We start from the raw sequence: 27,708 nt of genomic DNA on the forward strand, positions 1-27,708 counted from the left end.
GAGAGAGAGAGAGAGAGAGAGAGAGAGAGAGAGAGAGAGAGAGAGAGAGAGAGAGATCAACTGTGTGATCTCGTGCTGTCATGTTGAAGCATCGCGATGGAGTTCACGCGTTCTTGAAGTTTGTGCGGGTTTCCGTCAGTGAGTGAGACTGAAGATGAGGGTCTCGCGGGTCTCTCTGCTGCTGCTGGGCTTCTGTTGCGGATTCGTGTTTTGTGATCAGAATCATTCGGATCCTCATGTTCAGAGAGTTTTTCCAGTCATATCGATTAATTACGATTATGTTCAGATGCCGTTTGAGGTCTCGCTCTGGATTCTGCTCGCGTCACTCATGAAACTGGGTGAGAAACTACATTACATCAGTATTACAGTTAAACACTTTCATCATACTTGATTATTATTATTATATCAGTTAATCACGAATATTGTAAGGATTATTATTATTAGTAAATGTTACTGAGCTGCTTGTTTTGGCAACAGGTTTGTGTTTGTATCAATACTATCCGAACTGTATGATGTGAGTTTCTGTCAAACAGAGATAAAACATTTTAAACAGGCAGTATTTATTTGTTACTATTATTCGTGTTAGTTTAGGTATTTAGTTTCAACTTTGTGTTTGTTGTGAGTGGCTCGTTTTCTCTCTGACCTCATTATGAGAGTTTATCTGAGTCTCCAGCTGTATTGAAGAAGTGTGTGTGAGGAGATAGAGCTGGACACACACACACACACACACACACTATTTCTCTCTCTCTCTCTCACACACACACACACACACACACACACACACACACAATTTCTCTCTCTCTCTCACACACACACACACACACACACACTACTATTTATCTCTCTCTCTCACACACACACACACACACACACACACACACACACTATTTCTCTCTCTCTATCTCACTCACACACACATACACACAATTTCTCTCTCTCTCTCTCTCACACACACACACACACACACACTACTATTTATCTCTATCTCACTCACACACACATACACACACACACACACACACACACTATTTCTCTCTCTCTCTCTCTCACACACACACACACACACACACACACTACTATTTATCTCTCTCTCTCACACACACACACACACACACACACACACACACACACACACACACACACACACACACACACACACACACACACACACACACACACACACCAGTCAACTCATTATTTATTATGACGTTTCCCTCATTTTAGCACTAGTGAAAACTAGTAAAACTATAGGAATGATGTCCTGATCAAACATGTGACTGACAGATGAAACCTCTCTTATATTTGTGCTTCTTTTTGACTCTAGCTCTGCTGATGTTCATGAAGTGCATCATCATGCTTCTCCCACACACACACACACACACACACACACACACACACACACACACACACACACACACACACACACAGTCTGTGGGTGTTTGTTTGTCATGTCAACAGAATCACACAGGATGTTTCCAATCAGCTCTGTCATAGGAAAACATTGTTTGATTTTGACACAAAATTGTCTGAATTTTGAGTAGATATTAGTAATATGTATATTTGTAATATATATTGCATGCACAACCCTAACCCTAACGTTCTACTGTTGTGATGGTTTAATCCTGGAGAGGCAAGTTAAAGTGAACCCAAATGCAACTTTAATAAACAAAACATGATAAAATAAGAAACATTCAATACTCAGGTGGCCAGGGCAGATCTGACCGTTCAGGTGGCCAGGGCGGACAGGACCGTTCAGGTGGCCAGGGTGGACAGGACCGTTTAGGTGGCCAGGGCGGACAGGACAGTTCAGGTGACCAGGGCAGATCCGACAGTTCAGGTGGCCAGGGTGGACAGGACCGTTCAGGTGGCCAGGGTGGACAGGACCGTTTAGGTGGCCAGGGCGGACAGGACAGTTCAGGTGGCCAGGGTGGACAGGACAGTTCAGGTGGCCAGGGTGGACAGGACAGTTCAGGTGGCCAGGGTGGACAAGACCGTTCAGGTGGCCAGGGCGGACAGGACCGTTCAGGTGGCCAGGGTGGACAGGACCGTTCAGGTGGCCAGGGTGGACAGGACCGTTCAGGTGGCCAGGGTGGACAGGACCGTTCAGGTGGCCAGGGTGGACAAGACCGTTCAGGTGGCCAGGGTGGACAAGACCGTTCAGGTGGCCAGGGTGGACAAGACCGTTCAGGTGGCCAGGGTGGACAAGACCGTTCAGGTGGCCAGGGTGGACAGGACCGTTCAGGTGGCCAGGGTGGACAGGACCGTTCAGGTGGCCAGGGTGGACAGGACCGTTCAGGTGGCCAGGGTGGACAGGACCGTTCAGGTGGCCAGGGTGGACAAGACCGTTCAGGTGGCCAGGGTGGACAAGACCGTTCAGGTGGCCAGGGTGGACAAGACCGTTCAGGTGGCCAGGGCGGACAAGACCGTTCAGGTGGCCAGGGCGGACAGGACCGTTCAGGTGGCCAGGGCGGACAGGACCGTTCAGGTGGCCAGGGCGGACAGGACCGTTCAGGTGGCCAGGGTGGACAAGACCGTTCAGGTGGCCAGGGTGGACAAGACCGTTCAGGTGGCCAGGGTGGACAAGACCGTTCAGGTGGCCAGGGTGGACAGGACAGTTCAGGTGGCCAGGGCGGACAGGACCGTTCAGGTGGCCAGGGTGGACAGGACAGTTCAGGTGGCCAGGGCGGACAGGACCGTTCAGGTGGCCAGGGCGGACAGGACCGTTCAGGTGGCCAGGGTGGACAAGACCGTTCAGGTGGCCAGGGTGGACAAGACCGTTCAGGTGGCCAGGGTGGACAGGACAGTTCAGGTGGCCAGGGCGGACAGGACCGTTCAGGTGGCCAGGGCGGACAGGACAATTCAGGTGATCAGGGCAGATCCGACCGTTCAGGTGGCCAGGGCGGACAGGACAATTCAGGTGATCAGGACAGATCCGACCGTTCAGGTGGCCAGGGTGGCCAGGACCGTTCAGGTGGCCAGGGCGGACAAGACCGTTCAGGTGGCCAGGGTGGACAAGACCGTTCAGGTGGCCAGGGTGGACAGGACAGTTCAGGTGGCCAGGGCGGACAGGACCGTTCAGGTGGCCAGGGCGGACAAGACCGTTCAGATGGCCAGGGCGGACAGGACAGTTCAGGTGGCCAGGGTGGACAGGACAGTTCAGGTGGCCAGGGTGGACAGGACAGTTCAGGTGGCCGGGGCGGACAAGACCGTTCAGGTGGCCAGGGCGGACAGGACAGTTCAGGTGGCCGGGGCGGACAGGAACGTTCAGGTGGCCGGGGCGGACAAGACCGTTCAGGTGACCAGGGCGGACAAGACCGTTCAGGTGGCCAGGGCGGACAAGACCGTTCAGGTGGCCAGGACGGACAGGACAGTTCAGATGGCCGGGGCGGACAAGACCGTTCAGGTGGCCAGGGCGGACAGGACCGTTCAGGTGGCCAGGGCGGACAGGACCGTTCAGGTGGCCAGGGCGGACAGGACAGTTCAGGTGGCCGGGGCGGACAAGTCCGTTCAGGTGAACAGGACAGTTCAGGTGGCCAGGGCGGACAAGTCCATTCAGGTGGCCAGGGCGGACAGGACAGTTCAGGTGGCCGGGGCGGACAAGACCGTTCAGGTGGCCGGGGCGGACAAGTCCGTTCAGGTGACCAGGGCGGACAAGACCGTTCAGGTGACCAGGGCGGACAAGACCGTTCAGGTGAACAGGACAGTTCAGGTGGCCGGGGCGGACAAGTCCGTTCAGGTGGCCAGGGCGGACAGGACAGTTCAGGTGGCCGGGGCGGACAGGACAGTTCAGGTGGCCGGGGCGTAGGGCTGCACGATTAATCGAAAAAAAATCACGATCTCGATTCAAACATAAATGCGATCTCATTTCTTAATGATGCCGATTCACTTCCGTGTATTTCCCTAAGATCATGCTGAGTTCAAGCGTTATTGGTCACACCAGAGCCCGTCACACTCACACAATAACAAAACACTAACCAATCAATCATAAATCTCCTCTTCTCTCCTCTCCCTCATTGGCCACGTTCCGCTATTACTGACGTGTAACGTAACAAGGCGGCAGACCTAAACGGGAGTCAGTTTACTTGGTGGATTTGTAGCGGTAAGAGGTAAAAATTAACCCCAGTGTGGAAAATCTTGGTGGCGACGGTGAGAGTGAGGATGTAACAACATTGGTACAGAAAAAAGGAGCACATTCCACCATGTGGAGCTTTTTCAGGTTTAAACCTGAAGACGATGATTTCTTTGACGATTATTTTTATATTGTCAATATTGTTTGTTTCCTCCTTTATTTCGCAGACGAGAATTTCATAATGAAACTAGTCCAACAGACAGCGATTATTTTTTTAACTGAAATCCGCGTTTTGAACGAATCATTTGATTCAATGAATGAATCAGCCGTTTGAACAAATCGGTTGAATAAATGACTCCAACAACTCGCTTATTAAGACAGTGACTTACTGCCACCTACTGGCGGGTTTAGTTTCATATTTAAAGTACCCTTTAATTAAAATGTTAAAATTATAAATCATTTCATATTTAAATATTGAATAGCTTTATTTATGCAATTGCAAATTAAGTGTAAATATAGTAATGCCAGTTTGGATGCCGCTTCTGTGTCATCTCTGCACTGCAAGGATGGATTTTAATTTAATTATTTAATTTGACAGTGGCACTGTGTTATTCTAATAGAATTTCATTTGAATGTTAGAATTTGACATAAAAGGTGATGCATACCTCTAAATACGTTTAGAAACAATTTCCATATTTAGGTGAAAATGCCCCTGGAAATCAATTTAAGGTGGCAAATATTGCCCCTTAATAAAAAAAAATATTTCAGTCGTGTAAAAGAATCGTGATCTCAATTCCCATGGAGAAAAATCGTGATTCACATTTTAGCAAGAATCGTGCAGCCCTACCGGGGCGGACAAGACAGTTCAGGTGGCCAGGGCGGACAGGACCGTTCAGGTGGCCAGGGCGGACAGGACAGTTCAGGTGGCCAGGGCTGACAGGACCGTTCAGGTGGCCAGGGCGGACAGGACAGTTTAGGTGGCCAGGGCGGACAGGACCGTTCAGGTGGCCAGGGCGGACAGGACAGTTCAGGTGGCCAGGGCGGACAGGACAGTTCAGGTGGCCAGGGCGGACAGGACAGTTCAGGTGGCCAGGGCGGACAGGACCGTTCAGGTGGCCAGGGCGGACAGGACAGTTCAGGTGGCCAGGGCTGACAGGACCGTTCAGGTGGCCAGGGCGGACAGGACAGTTTAGGTGGCCAGGGCGGACAGGACAGTTCAGGTGGCCAGGGTGGACAGGACAGTTTAGGTGGCCAGGGCGGACAGGACCGTTCAGGTGGCCAGGGCGGACAGGACAGTTCAGGTGGCCAGGGCTGACAGGACCGTTCAGGTGGCCAGGGCGGACAGGACAGTTTAGGTGGCCAGGGCGGACAGGACAGTTCAGGTGGCCAGGGTGGACAGGACAGTTTAGGTGGCCAGGGCGGACAGGACCGTTCAGGTGGCCAGGGCGGACAGGACAGTTCAGGTGGCCAGGGCGGACAGGACAGTTCAGGTGGCCAGGGCGGACAGGACAGTTCAGGTGGCCAGGGCGGACAGGACAGTTCAGGTGGCCAGGGTGGACAGGACAGTTCAGGTGGCCAGGGTGGACAGGACAGTTTAGGTGGCCAGGGCGGACAGGACAGTTCAGGTGGCCAGGGTGGACAGGACAGTTCAGGTGGCCAGGGCGGACAGGACCGTTCAGGTGGCCAGGGCGGACAGGACAGTTCAGGTGGCCAGGGTGGACAGGACAGTTTAGGTGGCCAGGGCGGACAGGACCGTTCAGGTGGCCAGGGCGGACAGGGCCGTTCAGGTGGCCAGGGCGGACAGGACCGTTCAGGTGGCCAGGGCGGACAGGACCGTTCAGGTGGCCAGGGCGGACAAGACCGTTCAGGTGACCAGGGCGGACAAGACCGTTCAGGTGAACAGGACAGTTCAGGTGGCCTGGGCGGACAAGTCCGTTCAGGTGGCCAGGGCGGACAGGACAGTTCAGGTGGCCGGGGCGGACAAGACCGTTCAGGTGGCCAGGGCGGACAGGACAGTTCAGGTGGCCAGGGTGGACAGGACAGTTCAGGTGGCCAGGGTGGACAGGACAGTTTAGGTGGCCAGGGCGGACAGGACCGTTCAGGTGACCAGGGCGGACAAGACCGTTCAGGTGACCAGGGCGGACAGGACCGTTCAGGTGACCAGGGCGGACAGGACCGTTCAGGTGGCCAGGGTGGACAGGACCGTTCAGGTGGCCAGGGTGGACAGGACCGTTCAGGTGGCCAGGGTGGACAGGACCGTTCAGGTGGCCAGGGCGGACAAGACCGTTCAGGTGACCAGGGCGGACAAGACCGTTCAGGTGACCAGGGCGGACAGGACCGTTCAGGTGGCCAGGGTGGACAGGACCGTTCAGGTGGCCAGGGCGGACAGGACCGTTCAGGTGGCCAGGGCGGACAGGACCGTTCAGGTGGCCAGGGTGGACAGGACCGTTCAGGTGGCCAGGGCGGACAGGACAGTTCAGGTGGCCAGGGTGGACAGGACAGTTCAGGTGGCCAGGGTGGACAGGACAGTTTAGGTGGCCAGGGCGGACAGGACCGTTCAGGTGACCAGGGCGGACAGGACCGTTCAGGTGGCCAGGGTGGACAGGACCGTTCAGGTGGCCAGGGTGGACAGGACCGTTCAGGTGGCCAGGGTGGACAGGACCGTTCAGGTGGCCAGGGTGGACAGGACCGTTCAGGTGGCCAGGGTGGACAAGACCGTTCAGGTGACCAGGGCGGACAAGACCGTTCAGGTGACCAGGGCGGACAGGACCGTTCAGGTGGCCAGGGTGGACAGGACCGTTCAGGTGGCCAGGGCGGACAGGACCGTTCAGGTGGCCAGGGCGGACAGGACCGTTCAGGTGGCCAGGGTGGACAGGACCGTTCAGGTGGCCAGGGCGGACAGGACCGTTCAGGTGACCAGGGCGGACAAGACCGTTCAGGTGACCAGGGCGGACAGGACCGTTCAGGTGGCCAGGGTGGACAGGACCGTTCAGGTGGCCAGGGCGGACAGGACCGTTCAGGTGGCCAGGGCGGACAGGACCGTTCAGGTGGCCAGGGCGGACAGGACCGTTCAGGTGGCCAGGGCGGACAAGACTGTTCAGGTGACCAGGGCGGACAAGACCGTTCAGGTGACCAGGGCGGACAGGACCGTTCAGGTGACCAGGGCGGACAGGACCGTTCAGGTGACCAGGGCGGACAGGACCGTTCAGGTGACCAGGGCGGACAGGACCGTTCAGGTGGCCAGGGTGGACAGGACCGTTCAGGTGACCAGGGCGGACAGGACCGTTCAGGTGGCAGCGAGGTGATACACTTCCGTTGCAAAGATTGTTAGTTATTAACTTAGGGGCCGCTAACACAACACCGTTCTAACTAAAAACAGAAAACTTTAATTGATGTTAATTTGCACGACAACAGTGTTTGGTGCTCGAGAACGTAAACTCTAAAACAGGTTCCAAGGTGCAAGTTTTGAAAACGTTATCATCTCCGTGTAAAATTTTAAAACGTGAATCTGTGAAAATGCTGATGGCATGCACATGCATATTACGTGTTTAGTCTATAGGTATAGGTATAGAAACGTGACTTTCAAATGACAGATTGGTATCAAAGAGCACAGCCAGGTTTCTAACCGACAACGAGGACTTGACAGAGCAGCCATCAAGTGTTAGACAGTTCTCTAGGTTATTACGTGAGGATGTTTTTTTGTCCAATTATTAGAATCTCTGTTTTTTCAGAGTGAAGTAGTAGGAAATTACTAGTCATCCAGTTTTTTATATCAGCTATGCATTCTGCCTCTTCTGGCCACACCCACACACACACACACACCCTCCATTACACTCACACATTACCACACGCACCTTCACTCACTCTCAGCTGATCCTAGTTTCTACCAGCAATCGTGCTAATTCTCCCACACCTGTTCTCTCTTCCCTTCTGATTGTGTTTGCTACTTCTTGCTATCTCTTTTCCTGCTTCTTTGCCAGATTATTACGTGAATCACCTTGCAAGGAGCTCTCTCTATTCCCTTCATGTTACTGTCTGAGTTTTATCGGGATCTGGTCTGTACTGGTAATACTCTGTATGCTGAATTATTCGCTCACTCTATACTCTGCCCAGTTCCCCTGCTGCTGAAGGCCGGCCAGCGCCTGTACTCCGCCTGTGCTCCGCCTGTGCTCCGCCTGTGCTCCGCCTGTGCTCCGCCTGTGCTCCGCCTGTGCTCCGCCTGTGCTCCGCCTGTGCTCCGCCTGTGCTCCGCCTGTGCTCCGCCTGTGCTCCGCCTGTGCTCCGCCTGTGCTCCGCATGCTGCCTACCTTTTCCTCTCTGAGAGACCTGAGGCTTGTCGCCGCCAGACCCTGCTGTGTTCTGCTCTGTGTGTTTTCTACAAGAGGATTTCTGTTATTCACCTTAACGCCCAGATTGTCGGCTGTTTCTGTTCATCATATATATATAAGATGAAGATTTCTGTTTATACCCTTTATCTGATGACATTTGCCTTGTTTCATTAAAGACATTGTTATTTTGCATTTCGCATTTGGGTCCTCTTACCTTTATAACAACCAGGGCACCATACTGACTTTATCAAAGAATTTGCTGATTTTCTATCAGAGTTAGTACTGGCTGCAAATAAAGCCCTAATTCTTGGTTATTTTAATATACATGTAGATAACAAAAAAGATGCATTGGGATTGGCATTTAAAGACATTCTTAACTCAATTGGAGTTAGACAACACGTGTCAGGACCGACTCATTGGCGTAATCATACTCTAGATCTAATACTATCACATGGAATAGATGTTGATGCCGTTGAAATACTGCAACAGAGCGATGACATCTCAGATCACTATCTAGTCTCGTGTAAATTACATTTAGTCAAGGCTGCAAAGCCGACTCCGTGTTATAAATATGTTAGACTGATCACTTCTGCCACTAAAGATTTTTTTTATCAATAATCTTCCTAATCAGTTTCATCATCTCAGCATCCCGGATAGCTTAGAAGAACTGGATATTGCAACAGAAACTTTTAACTCTCTCTTTTCCAGCACTTTAGACACAGTTGCTCCGCTGCGCTTAAAGAAGATTAAAGAACATAGTCCAACGCCGTGGCACAACGAGCACACTCACACACACACACACACTCACACACACACACACACTCAGGCCCTTAAGAGAGCAGCCAGAACAATGGAGCGCAACTGGAAGAAAACAAAACTAGAGGTGTTTCGGATTTCATGGAAGGAGAGCTCGATTGCTTACAGAGAGGCGTTAAAAGCTGCTAGATCTGCATATTTTTCAACCCTATTAGAAGAAAATAAACATAATCCTAGGTATTTATTTGAAACAGTGGCTAAACTAACGAAAAAGAAAGCTTCAAGCCCAGAAGTTTCCAAGCAACACAGCAGTAATGACTTTATGAACTTCTTCACTTATAAGATTGATAATATGTGGGAGAAAATTCGAACTATGCAACCGTCTAATACAGTATTGCATCAGGAAGTGCATTGTAGTCTGAGGAAATTTTTAATTCATTCATTGCTATAGGAGAGGAAGAATTTTCTAAACTCGTCAAATCATCTAAATCAACAACGTGTATGTTAGACCCTATACCGACCAAGCTGCTGAAAGAGATGCTTTCAGATGTCATAGATCCTCTTCTTAATATCAGTAATTCATCTTTGTCATTAGGATACGATCAGATGATAAGAGCAAATCATTTGTGAATCTAACGAGAGCTGTCTCGGTACTATGGTACGGTCTAAATCCGGACTGGAAATCATTTCTTTCAAGAAAGGAACACCGTTGTGAGGATACTGCTTTTTCTAATATCTTTGACAGAAATGGCAGATTAGAGATCGGCCTGTAATTGACTAGTTTTGTAGGATCAAGTTGCGTTTTTTTAACAAGCGGTTTAATCATAGCTAGCTTAAAGGTTTTTGGTACGTATCCTAGAGACAAAAATGAATTAATGATATTAAGAAGAGGATCTATGACCTCTAACATACATGTTGTTGATGTTGATTTAATGAATGAATGGAATTTTTCCTCAGGGAGACTACAATGCACTGTCTGGTGCGATACTGTAGTAGACGATTGCATAGTTATAATTTTATCTCACTAGTTCCTGTTGCAACATCGAGTTCTTCTAAACTATCTGGGATGCTGAGGAGATCAAACTGATCAGGAGGATCACCAACAATAAGGACTTTATCTGCAGCCAGTACTAACTCTCAACCAGGCTCTTAAAGCATTGTTCTAAAGTGTTTTGCTCAGTGTATGTATTTTAATGGTGCTGCTGAATTAGAAATGTCTTTGACATTGATGTGTGTGTGTGTGTGTGTGTGTGGTCAGGCTTCCACCTGATCCCGCATGTGTCCGCTGTGGTTCCTGAAAGCTGTCTGCTGATCGTGGTGGGGCTGCTGGTCGGGGGTCTGATCCGTGTGCTGGGCGGGAAGGTTCCGGTCCTTGACTCTCAGCTCTTCTTCTTGTGTCTGCTGCCGCCCATCATCCTGGACGCCGGATACTTCCTTCCCATCAGACCCTTCTCCGAGAACGCCGGCACCATCTTGATGTTCGCGGTGGTGGGGACGCTGTGGAACGTGTTCTTCATGGGTGCGGTGCTGTACGGTGTGTGTCGGCTGGAGGAACGCCTGGCCTCGGTGGATCTGCTGTCCTGTCTGCTGTTCTCCTCCATCGTCTCAGCCGTGGATCCCGTCGCCGTGCTCGCTGTCTTCCAGGAGATACACATCAATGAGCTTCTGCACATTCTAGTGTTCGGGGAGTCTCTTCTGAATGATGCCGTTACTGTGGTGAGAATGACGAATCTGCAGTTGAAACCTTTTAAGAGTTTCCCAAACTGTCCCTCGTCTTCATCAGTCAGAAACTCAATCTGACAGATCAATGAAAGCGTCACAGTGTTCCACTCAGTGATTGACTTACAGTGACTCTGATGATGATGAACCAGCTGAAGGTCACACACTCCTCACTGAAGCTCACACACTCCTTTAGTATCTACACACTCCCCGCTGGAGCTCACACACTCCCCACTGTAGCTCACACACTCCTCACTGAAGCTCACACACTCCCCACTGAAGCTCACACACTCCTTTAGTATCTAGACACTCCCCGCTGAAGCTCACACACTCCTTTAGTATCTACACACTCCCCGCTAAAGCTCACACACTCCTTTAGTATCTACACACTCCCCGCTGAAGCTCACACACTCCTCACTGAAACTCACACACTCCTTTAGTATCTACACACTCCCCACTGAAGCTCACACACTCCTCACTGAAACTCACACACTCCCCACTGAAGCTCACACACTCCCCATTGTAGCTCACACACTCCTCACTGAAGCTCACACACTCCTCACTGAAGCTCACACACTCCCCACTGAAGCTCACACACTCCTCACTGAAGCTCACACACTCCCCACTGAAGCTCACACACTCCTCACTGAAGCTCACACACTCCCCACTGAAGCTCACACACTCCCCACTGAAGCTCACACACTCCTCACTGAAGCTCACACACTCCCCACTGAAGCTCACACACTCCCCACTGAAGCTCACACACTCCTCACTGAAGCTCACACACTCCTCACTGAAGCTCACACACTCCCCACTGAAGCTCACACACTCCTCACTGAAGCTCACACACTCCCCACTGAAGCTCACACACTCCCCACTGAAACTCACACACTCCTCACTGAAACTCACACACTCCTCACTGAAGCTCACACACTCCCCACTGAAACTCACACACTCCCCACTGAAGCCACTCCTGTGTTATCTCGGCTGTGCGCTTAGGGTCATTGTCCTGTTGGAAGATGAACCGTCACCCCAGTCTGAGGTCCAGGGCTCTGGAGCAGGTGTTCATCAGGGATGTCTCTGTACAGTTATCTTTCCCTCGATCCTGACGAGTCTCTCAGTTCCTCATCTTTCCCTCGATCCTGACGAGTCTCTCAGTTCCTCATCTTTCCCTCGATCCTGACGAGTCTCTCAGTTCCTCATCTTTCACTCGATCCTGACGAGTCTCCCAGTTCCTCATCTTTCCCTCGATCCTGACGAGTCTCCCAGTCCCTCATCTTTCCCTCGATCCTGACGAGTCTCTCAGTTCCTCATCTTTCCCTCGACCCTGACGAGTCTCTCAGTTCCTCATCTTTCACTCGATCCTGACGAGTCTCCCAGTTCCTCATCTTTCCCTCGATCCTGACGAGTCTCCCAGTCCCTCATCTTTCCCTCGATCCTGACGAGTCTTCCAGTTCCTCATCTTTCCCTCGATCCTGACGAGTCTCTCAGTTCCTCATCTTTCACTCGATCCTGACGAGTCTCCCAGTCCCTCATCTTTCCCTCGATCCTGACGAGTCTCCCAGTCCCTCATCTTTCCCTCGATCCTGACGAGTCTCTCAGTTCCTCATCTTTCACTCGATCCTGACGAGTCTCCCAGTCCCTCATCTTTCCCTCGATCCTGACGAGTCTCCCAGTTCCTCATCTTTCCCTCGATCCTGACGAGTCTCTCAGTTCCTCATCTTTCCCTCGATCCTGACGAGTCTCCCAGTTCCTCATCTTTCCCTCGACCCTGACGAGTCTCTCAGTTCCTCATCTTTCACTCGATCCTGACGAGTCTCCCAGTCCCTCATCTTTCCCTCGATCCTGACGAGTCTCCCAGTCCCTCATCTTTCCCTCGATCCTGACGAGTCTCTCAGTTCCTCATCTTTCCCTCGATCCTGACGAGTCTCTCAGTTCCTCATCTTTCCCTTGATCCTGACGAGTCTCTCAGTTCCTCATCTTTCACTCGATCATGACGAGTCTCCCAGTTCCTCATCTTTCCCTCGATCCTGATGAGTCTCCAAGTTCCTCATCTTTCCCTCGATCCTGACGAGTCTCCCAGTCTCTCATCTTTCCCTCGATCCTGACGAGTCTCTCAGTTCCTCATCTTTCCCTTGATCCTGACGAGTCTCCCAGTTCCTCATCTTTCACTCGATCCTGACGAGTCTCCAAGTTCCTCATCTTTCCCTCGATCCTGACGAGTCTCTCAGTTCCTCATCTTTCACTCGATCCTGACGAGTCTTCCAGTTCCTCATCTTTCCCTCGATCCTGACGAGTCTCCCAGTCCCTCATCTTTCCCTCGATCCTGACGAGTCTCTCAGTTCCTCATATTTCCCTTGATCCTGACAAGTCTCCCAGTTCCTCATCTTTCACTCGATCCTGACGAGTCTTCCAGTTCCTCATCTTTCCCTCGATCCTGACAAGTCTCCAAGTTCCTCATCTTTCCCTCGATCCTGACGAGTCTCCCAGTCCCTCATCTTTCCCTTGATCCTGACGAGTCTCCCAGTTCCTCATCTTTCCCTCGATCCTGACGAGTCTCCCAGTCCCTCATCTTTCCCTTGATCCTGACGAGTCTCCAAGTTCCTCATCTTTCCCTCGATCCTGACGAGTCTCCCAGTCCCTCATCTTTCCCTTGATCCTGACGAGTCTCCAAGTTCCTCATCTTTCCCTCGATCCTGACGAGTCTCCCAGTCCCTCATCTTTCCCTTGATCCTGACGAGTCTCTCAGTTCCTCATCTTTCCCTCGATCCTGACGAGTCTCCCAGTCCCTCATCTTTCCCTTGATCCTGACGAGTCTCCCAGTTCCTCATCTTTCACTCGATCCTGACGAGTCTCTCAGTTCCTCATCTTTCACTCGATCCTGACGAGTCTTCCAGTTCCTCATCTTTCCCTCGATCCTGACGAGTCTCCAAGTTCCTCATCTTTCCCTCGATCCTGACGAGTCTCCCAGTCCCTCATCTTTCACTCGATCCTGACGAGTCTCTCAGTTCCTCATCTTTCACTCGATCCTGACGAGTCTCTCAGTTCCTCATATTTCCCTCGATCCTGACGAGTCTCTCAGTTCCTCATCTTTCCCTCGATCCTGACGAGTCTCCAAGTTCCTCATCTTTCCCTCGATCCTGACGAGTCTCCCAGTCCCTCATCTTTCCCTTGATCCTGACGAGTCTCCCAGTTCCTCATCTTTCACTCGATCCTGACGAGTCTCCAAGTTCCTCATATTTCCCTCGATCCTGACGAGTCTCCCAGTTCCTCATCTTTCACTCGATCCTGACGAGTCTCCAAGTTCCTCATCTTTCCCTCGATCCTGACGAGTCTCCAAGTTCCTCATCTTTCACTCGATCCTGACGAGTCTTCCAGTTCCTCATCTTTCCCTCGATCCTGACGAGTCTCCAAGTTCCTCATCTTTCCCTCGATCCTGACGAGTCTCCAAGTTCCTCATCTTTCCCTCGATCCTGACGAGTCTCCAAGTTCCTCATCTTTCACTCGATCCTGACGAGTCTTCCAGTTCCTCATCTTTCCCTCGATCCTGACGAGTCTCCAAGTTCCTTATCTTTCCCTCGATCCTGACGAGTCTCCCAGTCCCTCATCTTTCTCTCGATCCTGACGAGTCTCTCAGTTCCTCATCTTTCACTCGATCCTGACGAGTCTCTCAGTTCCTCATCTTTCACTCGATCCTGACGAGTCTCTCAGTTCCTCATATTTCCCTCGATCCTGACGAGTCTCTCAGTTCCTCATCTTTCCCTCGATCCTGACGAGTCTCTCAGTTCCTCATATTTCCCTCGATCCTGACGAGTCTCTCAGTTCCTCATCTTTCCCTCGATCCTGACGAGTCTCTCAGTTCCTTATCTTTCACTCGATCCTGACGAGTCTCTCAGTTCCTCATCTTTCACTCGATCCAGACGAGTCTCTCAGTTCCTCATCTTTCACTCGATCCTGACGAGTTTCTCAGTTCCTCATCTTTCACTCGATCCTGACGAGTCTCTCAGTTCCTCATATTTCCCTCGATCCTGACGAGTCTCTCAGTTCCTCATATTTCCCTCGATCCTGACGAGTCTCTCAGTTCCTCATCTTTCACTCGATCCTGACGAGTCTCTCAGTTCCTCATATTTCCCTCGATCCTGACGAGTCTCCCAGTCCCTCATCTTTCCCTCGATCCTGACGAGTCTCTCAGTTCCTCATATTTCCCTCGATCCTGACGAGTCTCCCAGTCCCTACTGCTGTTAAACACCCCCACAGCTGATGCTGCTTCACTGTAGGGATTGTATTGGCCAGGTGATGAGCAGTGCCTGCTCTCCTCCAGACATGATGCTTGCCATTCAGGCCAAAGAGTTCAATCTTTATTTCATCAGTCCAGATAATTTTGTTTCTCATGGTCTGAGAGTCCTTCAGGTGCCTTTTGGCAAACTCCAGGTGGGCTGTCATGAGCTTTAACTCAGGAGTGGCTTCTGTCTGATTGGTGGAGTTCTGCAGAGAAGACTGTTCTTCTGGAAGGATCTCAGGTCTGATTGATGGTGAGCTGCAGAGATGGATGTTCTTTTGGAAGGTTCTCAGGTCTGATTGGTGGAGAGCTGCAGAGATGGATGTTCTTCTGGAAGGTTCTCAGGCCTGATTGGTGGAGAGCTTCAGAGATGGCTGTTCTTCTGGAAGGTTCTCAGGTCTGATTGGTGGAGAGCTTCAGAGATGGTTGTTCTTCTGGAAGGTTCTCAGGTCTGAATGGTGGAGAGCTGCAGAGATGGATGTTCTTCTGGAAGGTTCTCAGGCCTGATTGGTCGAGAGCTTCAGAGATGGCTGTTCTTCTGGAAGGTTCTCAGGTCTGATTGGTGGAGAGCTTCAGAGATGGTTGTTCTTCTGGAAGGTTCTCAGGCCTGATTGGTGGAGAGCTGCAGAGATGGTTGTTCTTCTGGAAGGTTCTCAGGCCTGATTGGTGGAGAGCTGCAGAGATGTTTTTTCTTCTGGAAGGATCTCAGGTCTGAATGGTGGAGAGCTGCAGAGATGGATGTTCTTCTGGAAGGTTCTCAGGTCTGATTGGTGGAGAGCTTCAGAGATGGTTGTTCTTCTGGAAGGTTCTCAGGCCTGATTGGTGGAGAGCTGCAGAGAAGACTGTTCTTCTGGAAGGATCTCAGGCCTGAATGATGGTGAGCTGCAGAGATGGATGTTCTTCTGGAAGGTTCTCAGGCCTGAATGGTGGAGAGCTGCAGAGATGGTTGTTCTTTTGGAAGGTTCTCAGGTCTGATTGGTGGAGAGCTGCAGAGATGGATGTTCTTCTGGAAGGTTCTCAGGCCTGATTGGTGGAGAGCTTCAGAGATGGCTGTTCTTCTGGAAGGTTCTCAGGTCTGAATGGTGGAGAGCTGCAGAGATGGATGTTCTTCTGGAAGGTTCTCAGGCCTGATTGGTGGAGAGCTTCAGAGATGGCTGTTCTTCTGGAAGGTTCTCAGGCCTGATTGGTGGAGAGCTTCAGAGATGGTTGTTCTTCTGGAAGGTTCTCAGGTCTGAATGGTGGAGAGCTGCAGAGATGGATGTTCTTCTGGAAGGTTCTCAGGCCTGATTGGTGGAGAGCTTCAGAGATGGCTGTTCTTCTGGAAGGTTCTCAGGTCTGATTGGTGGAGAGCTTCAGAGATGGTTGTTCTTCTGGAAGGTTCTCAGGCCTGATTGGTGGAGAGCTGCAGAGATGGCTGTTCTTCTGGAAGGTTCTCAGGTCTGATTGGTGGAGAGCCTCAAAGATTGTTGTTCTTCTGGAAGGTTCTCAGGCCTGAATGGTGGAGAGCTGCAGAGATGGATGTTCTTCTGGAAGGTTCTCAGGTCTGATTGGTGGAGAGCTGCAGAGATGGCTGTTCTTCTGGAAGGTTATCCTCTCTCCACCGAGAAACTCTGGAGCTCTGTCAGAGTGACCATTGGGTTCTGGGTCTCCTCCCTGACTGAGGACCTTCTCCCTCAATCTCTCAGCTCTAGGAAGAGTCCAGGTGGTTCCACACTTCTTCCATTTACGGATGATGGAGGCCACTGTGCTCATTGGGACCTTCAATGCTGCAGAAATGGTTCTGTACCCTTCCCCAGATCTGTGCCTCGATTCAATCCTGTCTCGGAGCACTACAGACAATTCCTTGGACTTCATGGCTTGGTTTGTGCTCTGACATGCACTGTTAACTGTGGGACCCTTATATAGACAGGTGTGTGCCTTTCCAAATCATGTCCAGTCAACTGAGTTTACCACAGGTAGACTCCAATCCAGTTGTAGAAACATCTCAAGGATGATCAGTGGAAACAGGATCCACTTCAGCTCAATTTTGAGTGTGATTTTTTTTTTTTTTTTCATTTAAAAAAAATAATAATTTGCAAAGATTTCGAACAAACTTCTTTCACATTGTCTATGGGGGGTATTGTTTGTAGAATTTTGAGGAAAATAATTTATTTAACCCATTTTGGAATAAGACCTTAAAGGGTAACTAAACCCTAAAACAACTTTTTTAGTTTATGATCTGTAAGACTGGGGCTTTATTAATGCTGTTCATTGATTCAAGTAATTTTTTGACATTTGGGTGTAAAGTGTTTTAATTCTACAATATATGGTGTAAAAACGTCTGAGTGCTCCCCTCTTCAGGTTGAACGGTGGCTACTGCAGTTGAATTTTCCTATTGGAAGTTGTGGGGCCCTGTGACGTAAGGGGACCAGCTAACCACGCCCTTGCCTACAGAGAGACGCGTCTTAGGTGCACGCCCCCCCCCCCCCCCCCATGCTGGGCTCTGCCCACTTTTCCAACATTTTTCAAATATTGCCAGTGGGTGGAGTCAGGCTCTGACCAGGGGTTTAGTTACCCTTTAACATAACAAAAAGTGAAGCGCTGTGAATACTGTCTGGATGCACTGTAACTGTTTAAAAAAATGTATGGCATCTGAGATCAGAGAACACTGGTCTGCTGTAGATCTGCCCTGTGTTTCCTGTCAGATCTCCATCAATCCCATCAGCCATCAGGGTTCAGCTGACATCACATCAGAGTCACACAGCGAAGAAGGTCAAAGCTCCTTCATCCAAATGTCTTCTTTCTTCTCGTGATATGTGATTTGAGGGAGGTCGATGTTTATACATGAGCTACAGTAAGTGTGTGTTTCCTTCAGGTCCTGTATCACCTGTTCGAGGAGTTTGCGCACGTGGGTGAGGTGACGGCGCTCGACATGTTTCTGGGCGTTGTGTGTTTCTTCGTGGTGTCGCTGGGCGGAGTGATGGTGGGCTGCGTGTACGGCGTTCTGGCGGCCTTCACCTCACGCTTCACGGCGCACACGCGTGTGATTGAGCCGCTCTTCGTCTTCCTCTACAGTTACATGGCGTATCTGTCCGCCGAGGTCTTCCACCTGTCCGGCATCATGGCGTGAGTCTGGCGTTCCAACTGCTAATGAGCCCAGAGTCTGTGCTTGTGTCTCACGCTGGGGTTTTTGTGTGGTTCTCAGGCTCATCGCGTGTGGCGTGGTGATGCAGCCCTACGTGGAGGCCAATATTTCCCACAAATCCTACACCACCATCAAGTACTTCCTGAAGATGTGGAGCAGCTTGAGCGAGACTCTGATCTTCATCTTCTTGGGCGTGTCGACGGTGGCCGGGCCGCACGCCTGGAACTGGACGTTTGTCACCATCACCATCGTCCTCTGTCTGCTGTCCAGGGTTCTGGGTGAGCATCTCCTCATGCTAGTTAGAGTTTATCAGGAACATCCAATGGGTCTAATCAGACATCTTTATTGAGCAGTAAATCAGCATATTAGAATGATTTCTGGAGGATCATGTGACACTGAAGACTGGAGTAATGATGCTGAAAATTCAGCTTTGATCACCGGAATAAATGACATATTCACATAGAAAACAGCTGATTTACATTAGAACAATATTTCACTGTTTTTACTGTATTTATTTTAAAATAAACGCAGCCTTGGTGAGCAGAAGAAACTCTTTCAGAAACGTTTTTTTTGTAATTATTCCAAACTTTTGAACAGTAGTGTGTAGCTAACAGATATGTGTGATTGGTGTCTGACCCTAACCCTTGTACAAAACCTTAAAAAATAAAATTCCTTGAAAATAGGGATAAGCCTTTATTGGTCTGTTTTGCGTAATTCCAGATCTAATCTGTCTGTAAGCTGTGAGTTTTGTGTGTTGGTGTGTCGTGCAGGTGTGATCGGCTTAACGTACATCATTAATAAGTACCGCATGGTGAAGCTGAGTGGGAAGGATCAGTTCATTGTGGCGTACGGGGGCTTGAGAGGCGCGATCGCCTTCTCGCTGGCGTTCCTGCTGTCCAGTGACGACTTTCCCATGAAGGACATGTTTCTCACCGCCATCATCACCATCATCTTCTTCACTGTGTTTGTGCAGGTGAGAGAATTGGACACTCACTCCCTTTAACTGAAGAATATCCATCCAGTTGTAGGAAATACTGTAGCCGGTGGTTTCTGGCATATCGGCTTCCGTCATGTTATCACCATCAACCTGCCGATGTTTTTTAGGGAATGACGATTCGACCCCTCGTTGACCTTCTGGCCGTCAAGAAGAGGAAACAAAGTAAAAGTTCAATAAATGAGGAGATTCACACTCAGGTAGTGTACCTGATCTCAAAGACTGAGAAACACGTGATGTAGCCGAGAACTGCTCAGCTAGACGGTTAATTTTATGATTAAAATGTTAAATGATACTGTTTTGTGTCTCCCGTAGTTTCTGGAACTTTTGCTAACTGGAATAGAGGGCGTGTGTGGACACTACGGACATCATCACTGGAGAGACAAGTGGGTTTCAGACCAGCATTGAAGGAAAAGTCCAGCTGAAACTGAACATCCTGTCATGGTTTACTCTTTATCCTCATGTTGTGAATCAATGTTCACACTGCTTTTCCATACAGTGACCAGATGCTCTCCAAAAAACATCAGAGTACCGATATCGATTCTTAAATCCCAAGTACACGCAATTTGGTTTAATCTGAGAATGAGTTGTATGAACTGTGGAGGCCTTGATTCTCAGAAGCTTTGAACCGTGAATAACAACTTAAATTTGGTCTGTTGGTTTTCTTCTTTTGTACTCTACAGATAAATAATGCCTAACATAGTGATGCACTGAAATTTCAGCAAATTTAATTATTTTATTTATACACTTTATCAGTGCTTATCTGATGTATTTAACTGCGTGCAGGAGACATGAGGGTGAGTGAATGATGCCAGGTGTTCACAGGCTTAACTCTTGTGTTTCAGATCTTGTAAATATTCTAGTTTCTAATGCGTGTTCTTCTGCAGGCTGAATCGTTTTAATAAGCGTTACATCAAGCGGTGTCTGATCACTGGAGATCGATCGCAGGAACCGCAGCTCATCTCCTTCTACAATAAGATGGAGCTCAAACAGGCCATGATGCTGCTGGAGAGCAACAGTTCAGCCAGTCTGAGCACTGCATCGGCCATACCGTGAGTTACTGCACATGCTCACATCACGCTCCTCACACACACACTGCACACGCTCACATCACGCTCCTCACACACACACTGCACACGCTCACATCACGCTCCTCACACACACACTGCACACGCTCACATCACGCTCCTCACACACACACTGCACACGCTCACATCACGCTCCTCACACACACACTGCACACGCTCACATCACGCTCCTCACACACACTGCACACGCTCACATCACGCTCCTCACACACACACTGCACACGCTCACATCACGCTCCTCACACACACTGCACATGCTCACATCACGCTCCTCACACACACTGCACACGCTCACATCACGCTCCTCACACACACACTGCACACGCTCACATCACGCTCCTCACACACACACTGCACACGCTCACATCACGCTCCTCACACACACACTGCACACGCTCACATCACGCTCCTCACACACACTGCACACGCTCACATCACGCTCCTCACACACACACTGCACACGCTCACATCACGCTCCTCACACACACACTGCACACGCTCACATCACGCTCCTCACACACACACTGCACACGCTCACATCACGCTCCTCACACACACACTGCACACGCTCACATCACGCTCCTCACACACACTGCACACGCTCACATCACGCTCCTCACACACACACTGCACACGCTCACATCACGATCCTCACACACACTGCACACGCTCACATCACGCTCCTCACACACACTGCACACGCTCACATCACGCTCCTCACACACACTGCACACGCTCACATCACGCTCCTCACACACTCCTCACACTGCACACACTCCTCACTGCACACACTCACATCACACTCCTCACACACACTGCACACGCTCACATCACGCTCCTCACACACTCCTCACACTGCACACGCTCACATCACGCTCCTCACACACTCCTCACACTGCACACACTCCTCACTGCACACGCTCCTCACTGCACACACTCCTCACACTGCACACACTCCTCACTGCACACACTCCTCACTGCACACACTCCTCACTGCACACGCTCCTCACTGCACACACTCCTCACACTGCACACACTCCTCACTGCACACACTCCTCACTGCACACACTCCTCACTGCACACGCTCCTCACACTGCACACACTCCTCACACTGCACACACTCCTCACACTGCACACACTCCTCACACTGCACACACTCCTCACTGCACACGCTCCTCACTGCACACACTCCTCACACTGCACACACTCCTCACTGCACACACTCCTCACTGCACACGCTCCTCACACTGCACACACTCCTCACTGCACACACTCCACACTGCACACACTCCTCACTGCACACACTCACATAACACTCCACACTGCACACACTCCTCACTGCACACACTCACATAACACTCCACTCTGCACACACTCCACACTGCACACACTCCTCACTGCACACACTCACATAACACTCCACACTGCACACACTCCTCACTGCACACACTCACATCACACTCCTCACTGCACACACTCACATCACACTCCACACTGCACACACTCACATAACACTCCACACTGCACACACTCCTCACTGCACACACTCACATCACACTCCTCACTGCACACACTCACATAACACTCCACACTGCACACACTCCTCACTGCACACACTCCTCACTGCACACACTCACATCACACTCCACACTGCACACACTCCTCACTGCACACACTCCTCACTGCACACACTCACATCACACTCCACACTGCACACACTCCTCACTGCACACACTCACATCACACTCCTCACTGCACACACTCACATAACACTCCACACTGCACACACTCCTCACTGCACACACTCACATCACACTCCTCACTGCACACACTCACATAACACTCCACACTGCACACACTCCACACTGCACACACTCACATCACACTCCTCACTGCACATCACACTCCTCACTGCACACACTCACATCACACTCCTCACTGCACACACTCACATAACACTCCACACTGCACACACTCCTCACTGCACACACTCACATCACACTCCTCACTGCACATCACACTCCTCACTGCACACACTCACATCACACTCCTCACTGCACACACTCACATCACACTCCTCACTGCACACACTCACATAACACTCCACACTGCACACACTCCTCACTGCACACACTCACATCACACTCCTCACTGCACATCACACTCCTCACTGCACACACTCACATCACACTCCTCACTGCACACACTCACATCACACTCCTCACTGCACACACTCACATCACACTCCTCACTGCACACACTCCTCACTGCACACACTCACATCACACTCCACACTGCACATACTCACATCACACTCCTCACTGCACACATTACATCACACTCCTCACTGCACGTACTCACATCACACTCCTCACTGCACACACTCACATCACACTGCACACACTCACATAACACTCCACACTGCACACTATTCTCACACTGCACACGATTCTCACACTGCACACACTCCTCACTGCACACACTCACATAACACTCCACACTGCACACACTCCTCACACTGCACACGATTCTCACACTGCACACACTCCACACTGCACACACTCCTCACTGCACACACTCACATAACACTCCACACTGCACACACTCCTCACACTGCACACGATTCTCACACTGCACACAATCCTCACTGCACACACTCACATCACACTCAACATTGCACATACTCCTCACTGCACACACTCCTCACACTCCACACTGCACACACTCCTCACACTCCACACTGCACACACTTCTCACACTGCACACACTCCTCACTGCACACACTCCTCACTGCACACACTCCTCACTGCACACACTCCTCACACTGCACACACTCCTCACACTGCACACACTCCTCACACTGCACACGCTCCTCACTGCACACGCTCCTCACTGCACACACTCCTCACTGCACACACTCCTCACTGCACACGCTCCTCACTGCACACACTCCTCACACTGCACACACTCCTCACACTGCACACACTCCTCACACTGCACACACTCCTCACACTGCACACACTCCTCACTGCACACGCTCACATCACACTCCTCACTGCACACACTCCTCACACTACACACACTCCTCACACTGCACACACTCCTCACTGCACACGCTCCTCACTGCACACACTCCTCACATTGCACACACTCCTCACACTGCACACACTCCTGACTAAACACACTCCTCACTAAACACACTCACTGCACACACTCCTCACTGCACACACTCCTCACTGCACACACTCCTCACTGCACACACTCACTGCACACACTCACTGCACACATTCACATCACACTCCTCACTGCACACACTCACATCACACACTCACTGCACATCACACTCCACACTGCACACACTCCTCACTGCACACACTCACATCACACTCCTCACTGCACACACTCACATCACACTCCTCACTGCACACACTCACATAACACTCCACACTGCACACACTCCTCACTGCACACACTCACATCACACTCCTCACTGCACACACTCACATCACACTCCTCACTGCACACACTCACATCACACTCCTCACTGCACACACTCCACACTGCACACACTCCTCACTGCACACACTCCTCAATGCACACACCCACATCACACTGCACACACTCCTCAATGCACACACTCACATCACACTCCTCACTGCACACACTCACATAACACTCCTCACTGCACACACTCACATAACACTCCTCACTGCACACACTCCTCACTGCACACACTCCTCACTGCACACACTCACATCACACTCCTCACTGCACACACTCACATCACACTCCACACTGCACACACTCACATCACACTCCTCACTGCACACACTCACATCACACTCCACACTGCACACACTCCTCACTGCACACACTCCTCAATGCACACACTCACATCACACTCTTCACTGCACACACTCCTCAATGCACACACTCCTCAATGCACACACTCACATCACACTCTTCACTGCACACACTCACATAACACTCCTCACTGCACACACTCCTCAATGCACACACTCCTCACTGCACACACTCACATCACACTCTTCACTGCACACACTCACATAACACTCCTCACTGCACACACTCACATAACACTCCTCACTGCACACACTCCTCAATGCACACACTCTTCACTTAACACACTCACATCACACTCTTCACTGCACACACTCACATAACACTCCTCACTGCACACACTCACATAACACTCCTCACTGCACACACTCCTCAATGCACACACTCCTCACTGCACACACTCACATCACACTCTTCACTGCACACACTCACATCACACTCCACACTGCACACACTCCTCACTGCACACACTCCTCACTGCACACACTCACATCACACTCCACACTGCACACACTCACATCACACTCCTCACTGCACACACTCACATCACACTCCACACTGCACACACTCCTCACTGCACACACTCCTCACTGCACACACTCACATCACACTCCTCACTGCACACACTCACATCACACTCCACACTGCACACGCTCCTCATACTTCTCACAATACACATAACATCACGCTTCTCACTGCATGTCTGTGTGTCTGTGTGTGTGTGTGTGTGTGTGTGTGTGTGTGCAGACAGCAGCGCAGCAGGAGGACGCTCAACATCTCTAAAGAACGAGAAGAAGAAATCAGAAAGATTCTGCGAGCAAACCTGCAGAAGACGCGACAGAGAGTGAGACACACGACATACTGATTGCATGTGTTCTGTGCACAGCCAGTGTGAATGTTCTGTGTAGAATACCTGGGTGACATGGTACAAGTGTTGTATACAACATAGCACACTGTGTCAGGTAGGCTGCTGTATCCCATAATGCAATGCACTCAACCTTGAAGCAGCAGTAATTTCAACATCATTTTGGCTCATTATTTGGTCAGAATTACACAATTTAAAAAAAAATGTATGCTAGATTTAGAATTTTTTTATTTCTTGACATGAAAAATAATTGTGCATTTGTGTTGCTAATGCTCTTGCTGAATTATACATGCATTATGAGGTCACCTGATGTAGCATATTGTTTTACATGTTTATGATAGTATAATGTGTTTTACACTATTTTTTCTAAAGAAGCAGCAGGTTATATTACATGTGTACTGCACTGTGTGAGATTAGCAGTGTGCTAGGGTTCTGTGCATCAGTGCTTGGAAATGCAGCGCACATTTATTCAGATGTAAGCGCTGAGATGTGTGTGTCTCTTGCTCAGTTCACTGGAGTCTTATTTACTGGACTGTGTAAGTAACTCTTGTGAGTGTGTGTGTGTGTGTGTGTGTGTGTGTGTGTGTGTGTGTGTGTGTGTGTGTGTGTGTGTGTGTGTGTGTGTGTGTGGGGTTAGCTGCGCTCGTACAGCAGACACACACTGATGCCTGATGCTGCAGAAGACGACTGGAGCGAGACGCGGATCAGGAAACAGCGAGTGGAAATAGAGAGGCGGGTGAGTAAGAAAAGAAAGAAAGTTATGCTTTAATTTATTTGTCTGTATTTAAACGCTCAAGCCAAAGAAAAAGCCAGTAATTTAGGGTGTCTCTTTTTCAGATGAGCCACTTTCTGACGGTTCCTGCTAATCGTTCCGAGTCTCCTGCAGTGCGGAGAGGCCGCTTCGAGTCAGGTGACCTTCTCAGGTGTTTCTAGGGTCATTCGAGTCAGGTGACCTTCTCGGGTATTACCAGGGTCACTCGAGTCAGGTGACCTTCTCAGGTATTAGCAGGGTCATTCGAGTCAGGTGACCTTCTCGGGTATTACCAGGGTCACTTGAGTCAGGTGACCTTCTCGGGTATTACCAGGGTCACTCGAGTCAGGTGACCTTCTCAGGTATTAGCAGGGTCATTCGAGTCAGGTGACCTTCTCGGGTATTACCAGGGTCATTCGAGTCAGGTGACCTTCTCGGGTATTACCAGGGTCACTCGAGTCAGGTGACCCTCTCAGGTATTACCAGGTTCATTTGAGTCAGGTGACCTTCTCAGGTTTTTCTAGGGTCACTCGAGTCAGGTGACCTTCTCAGGTATTACCAGGGTCATTCGAGTTAGGTGACCATCTCAGGTATTACCAGGTCATTCAGTAACAGAATAATGCTTTAATAATAATAATGCGTTACATTCATATAGCGCTTTTCTAGGTACTCAAAGCGTTTTACATATGGAAGGGGGAATCTCCTCAACCACCACCAATGTGCAGCATCCACCTGGATTATGCGACGGCAGCCATATTGCACCAGAATGCCCACCACACACCAGCTAATTGGTGGAGAGGAGACAGAGTGATAGAGCCAATCAGTGTATATATATGGGGATGATTAGGAGGCCATGATGGACAGAGGGGACAAAATGCAATGGGCAAATTTGGCCAGGATGCCGGGGTCACACCCCTACTCTTTTGGGATTTTTTTAATGACCACAGAGAGTCAGAACCTCGGTTTAACTTCTTATCCGAAGGACGGCGCTCTTTGACAGTATAGTGTCCCCGTCACTACACTGAGGTGTTAGGACCCACACAGACCACAGGGTGAGCGCCCCCTGCTGGCCTCACTAACACCTCTTCCAGCAGTTACCTGGTGTTCTCAGGAGGTCTCCCATCCAAGTACTAACCAGGCTCAACCCCGCTCAGCTTCAGTGGGACACCAGTCTTGGGCTACAGGGTGAAATGGCTGCTGGCTGTGGCATTGAATGTGGCATTGAGTGTTTGAAATGTTGTCTTCCAGACGGCCGAGGTCAGACGGCCAGGCCCAGTATCCTAGTGTCGGTCCCCGGAGACCCTGAGAAGCCCGACGGATCCAGAAGCCAGAACCCAGACGGATCCGCTCAGACCCAGAACCCGGACGGTGTGCAGGACAGCCGAGGACACAAGCTGAGCGTGACGTTTGCTCTGGATGTGGAGGAGCAGAACCTTCCTCGGTGTTTGAGTGATCCGGCTCCACATAGCCTGCTGGAGGAGGAAGAGCTGTTTTAGCACAAAGACTGAGGATACTTGTTTGTTTGTATTTCATATGTGTTTTATGCAGTGGAAAATTATTAAACTATTCTTTCTAGTGATCTGAGAGCATGTGTCTTACACGCTTACACGCTTGTCCTGTTTTAGGCCGTGTCCAACCTGGTATTATCCTGCGTTTCACATGCGTATCCCTTGACTCTTGTGTTCAGATCTAAGGTTAGGTTAGGTTAGTTTCTGTCCTGAAGAGTTTGGCTCCAACCATGAAAACCCCCTAACCTGCCTGTAGCCTTAGGAATCCTGAAGACATTGATCAGCTTGCTCAAGTGTGTTAGATTAGGGTTGGAGCTGAACTCTGCAGGACAGCGGGTTATGGTTACGGTTAGAGTTACGGTTATG

The 27,708-nt window shown here is 50.4% G+C and overlaps 1 protein-coding gene across 2 annotated transcripts; it reads left to right on the forward strand.

The window, feature by feature from the left end:
- slc9a1b (solute carrier family 9 member A1b) lies at positions 1 to 27,413 on the forward strand. Of its 2 annotated transcripts, XM_079590205.1 has the most exons (12): positions 1 to 338; positions 10,412 to 10,869; positions 18,006 to 18,256; positions 18,336 to 18,553; positions 19,046 to 19,248; positions 19,380 to 19,469; positions 19,585 to 19,655; positions 20,157 to 20,321; positions 24,966 to 25,062; positions 25,721 to 25,819; positions 25,921 to 25,993; positions 27,083 to 27,413. In XM_079590205.1, exons 1-12 carry the CDS (start codon positions 155 to 157, stop codon positions 27,328 to 27,330), a joined length of 2,157 nt encoding a protein of 718 aa, XP_079446331.1. In that variant the 5' UTR covers positions 1 to 154; the 3' UTR covers positions 27,331 to 27,413. The 2 variants fall into 2 exon arrangements, 1 of the variants encoding a protein (XP_079446331.1); XR_013795013.1 differs by lacking the exons at positions 25,921 to 25,993; positions 27,083 to 27,413 and having other exon boundaries at positions 56 to 338; positions 24,966 to 25,180.
- Positions 27,414 to 27,708: the final 295 nt, after the last annotated feature.

The sequence above is a fragment of the Phoxinus phoxinus genome, assembly GCF_949152265.1.
Source record: "Phoxinus phoxinus genome assembly, chromosome: 19".
Classification (NCBI taxonomy): domain Eukaryota; kingdom Metazoa; phylum Chordata; class Actinopteri; order Cypriniformes; family Leuciscidae; genus Phoxinus; species Phoxinus phoxinus.

Coding starts and splice junctions, on each gene's coding strand:
- slc9a1b (XM_079590205.1), top strand. CDS start 155: ATGAGGGTCTCGCGGGTCTCTCTGCTGCTGCTGGGCTTCTGTTGCGGA. Junction 20,322..24,965: donor AGCACTGCATCGGCCATACC/GTGAGTTACTGC, acceptor GTGTGTGTGCAG/ACAGCAGCGCAGCAGGAGGA. Junction 25,994..27,082: donor GAGAGGCCGCTTCGAGTCAG/GTGACCTTCTCA, acceptor GTTGTCTTCCAG/ACGGCCGAGGTCAGACGGCC.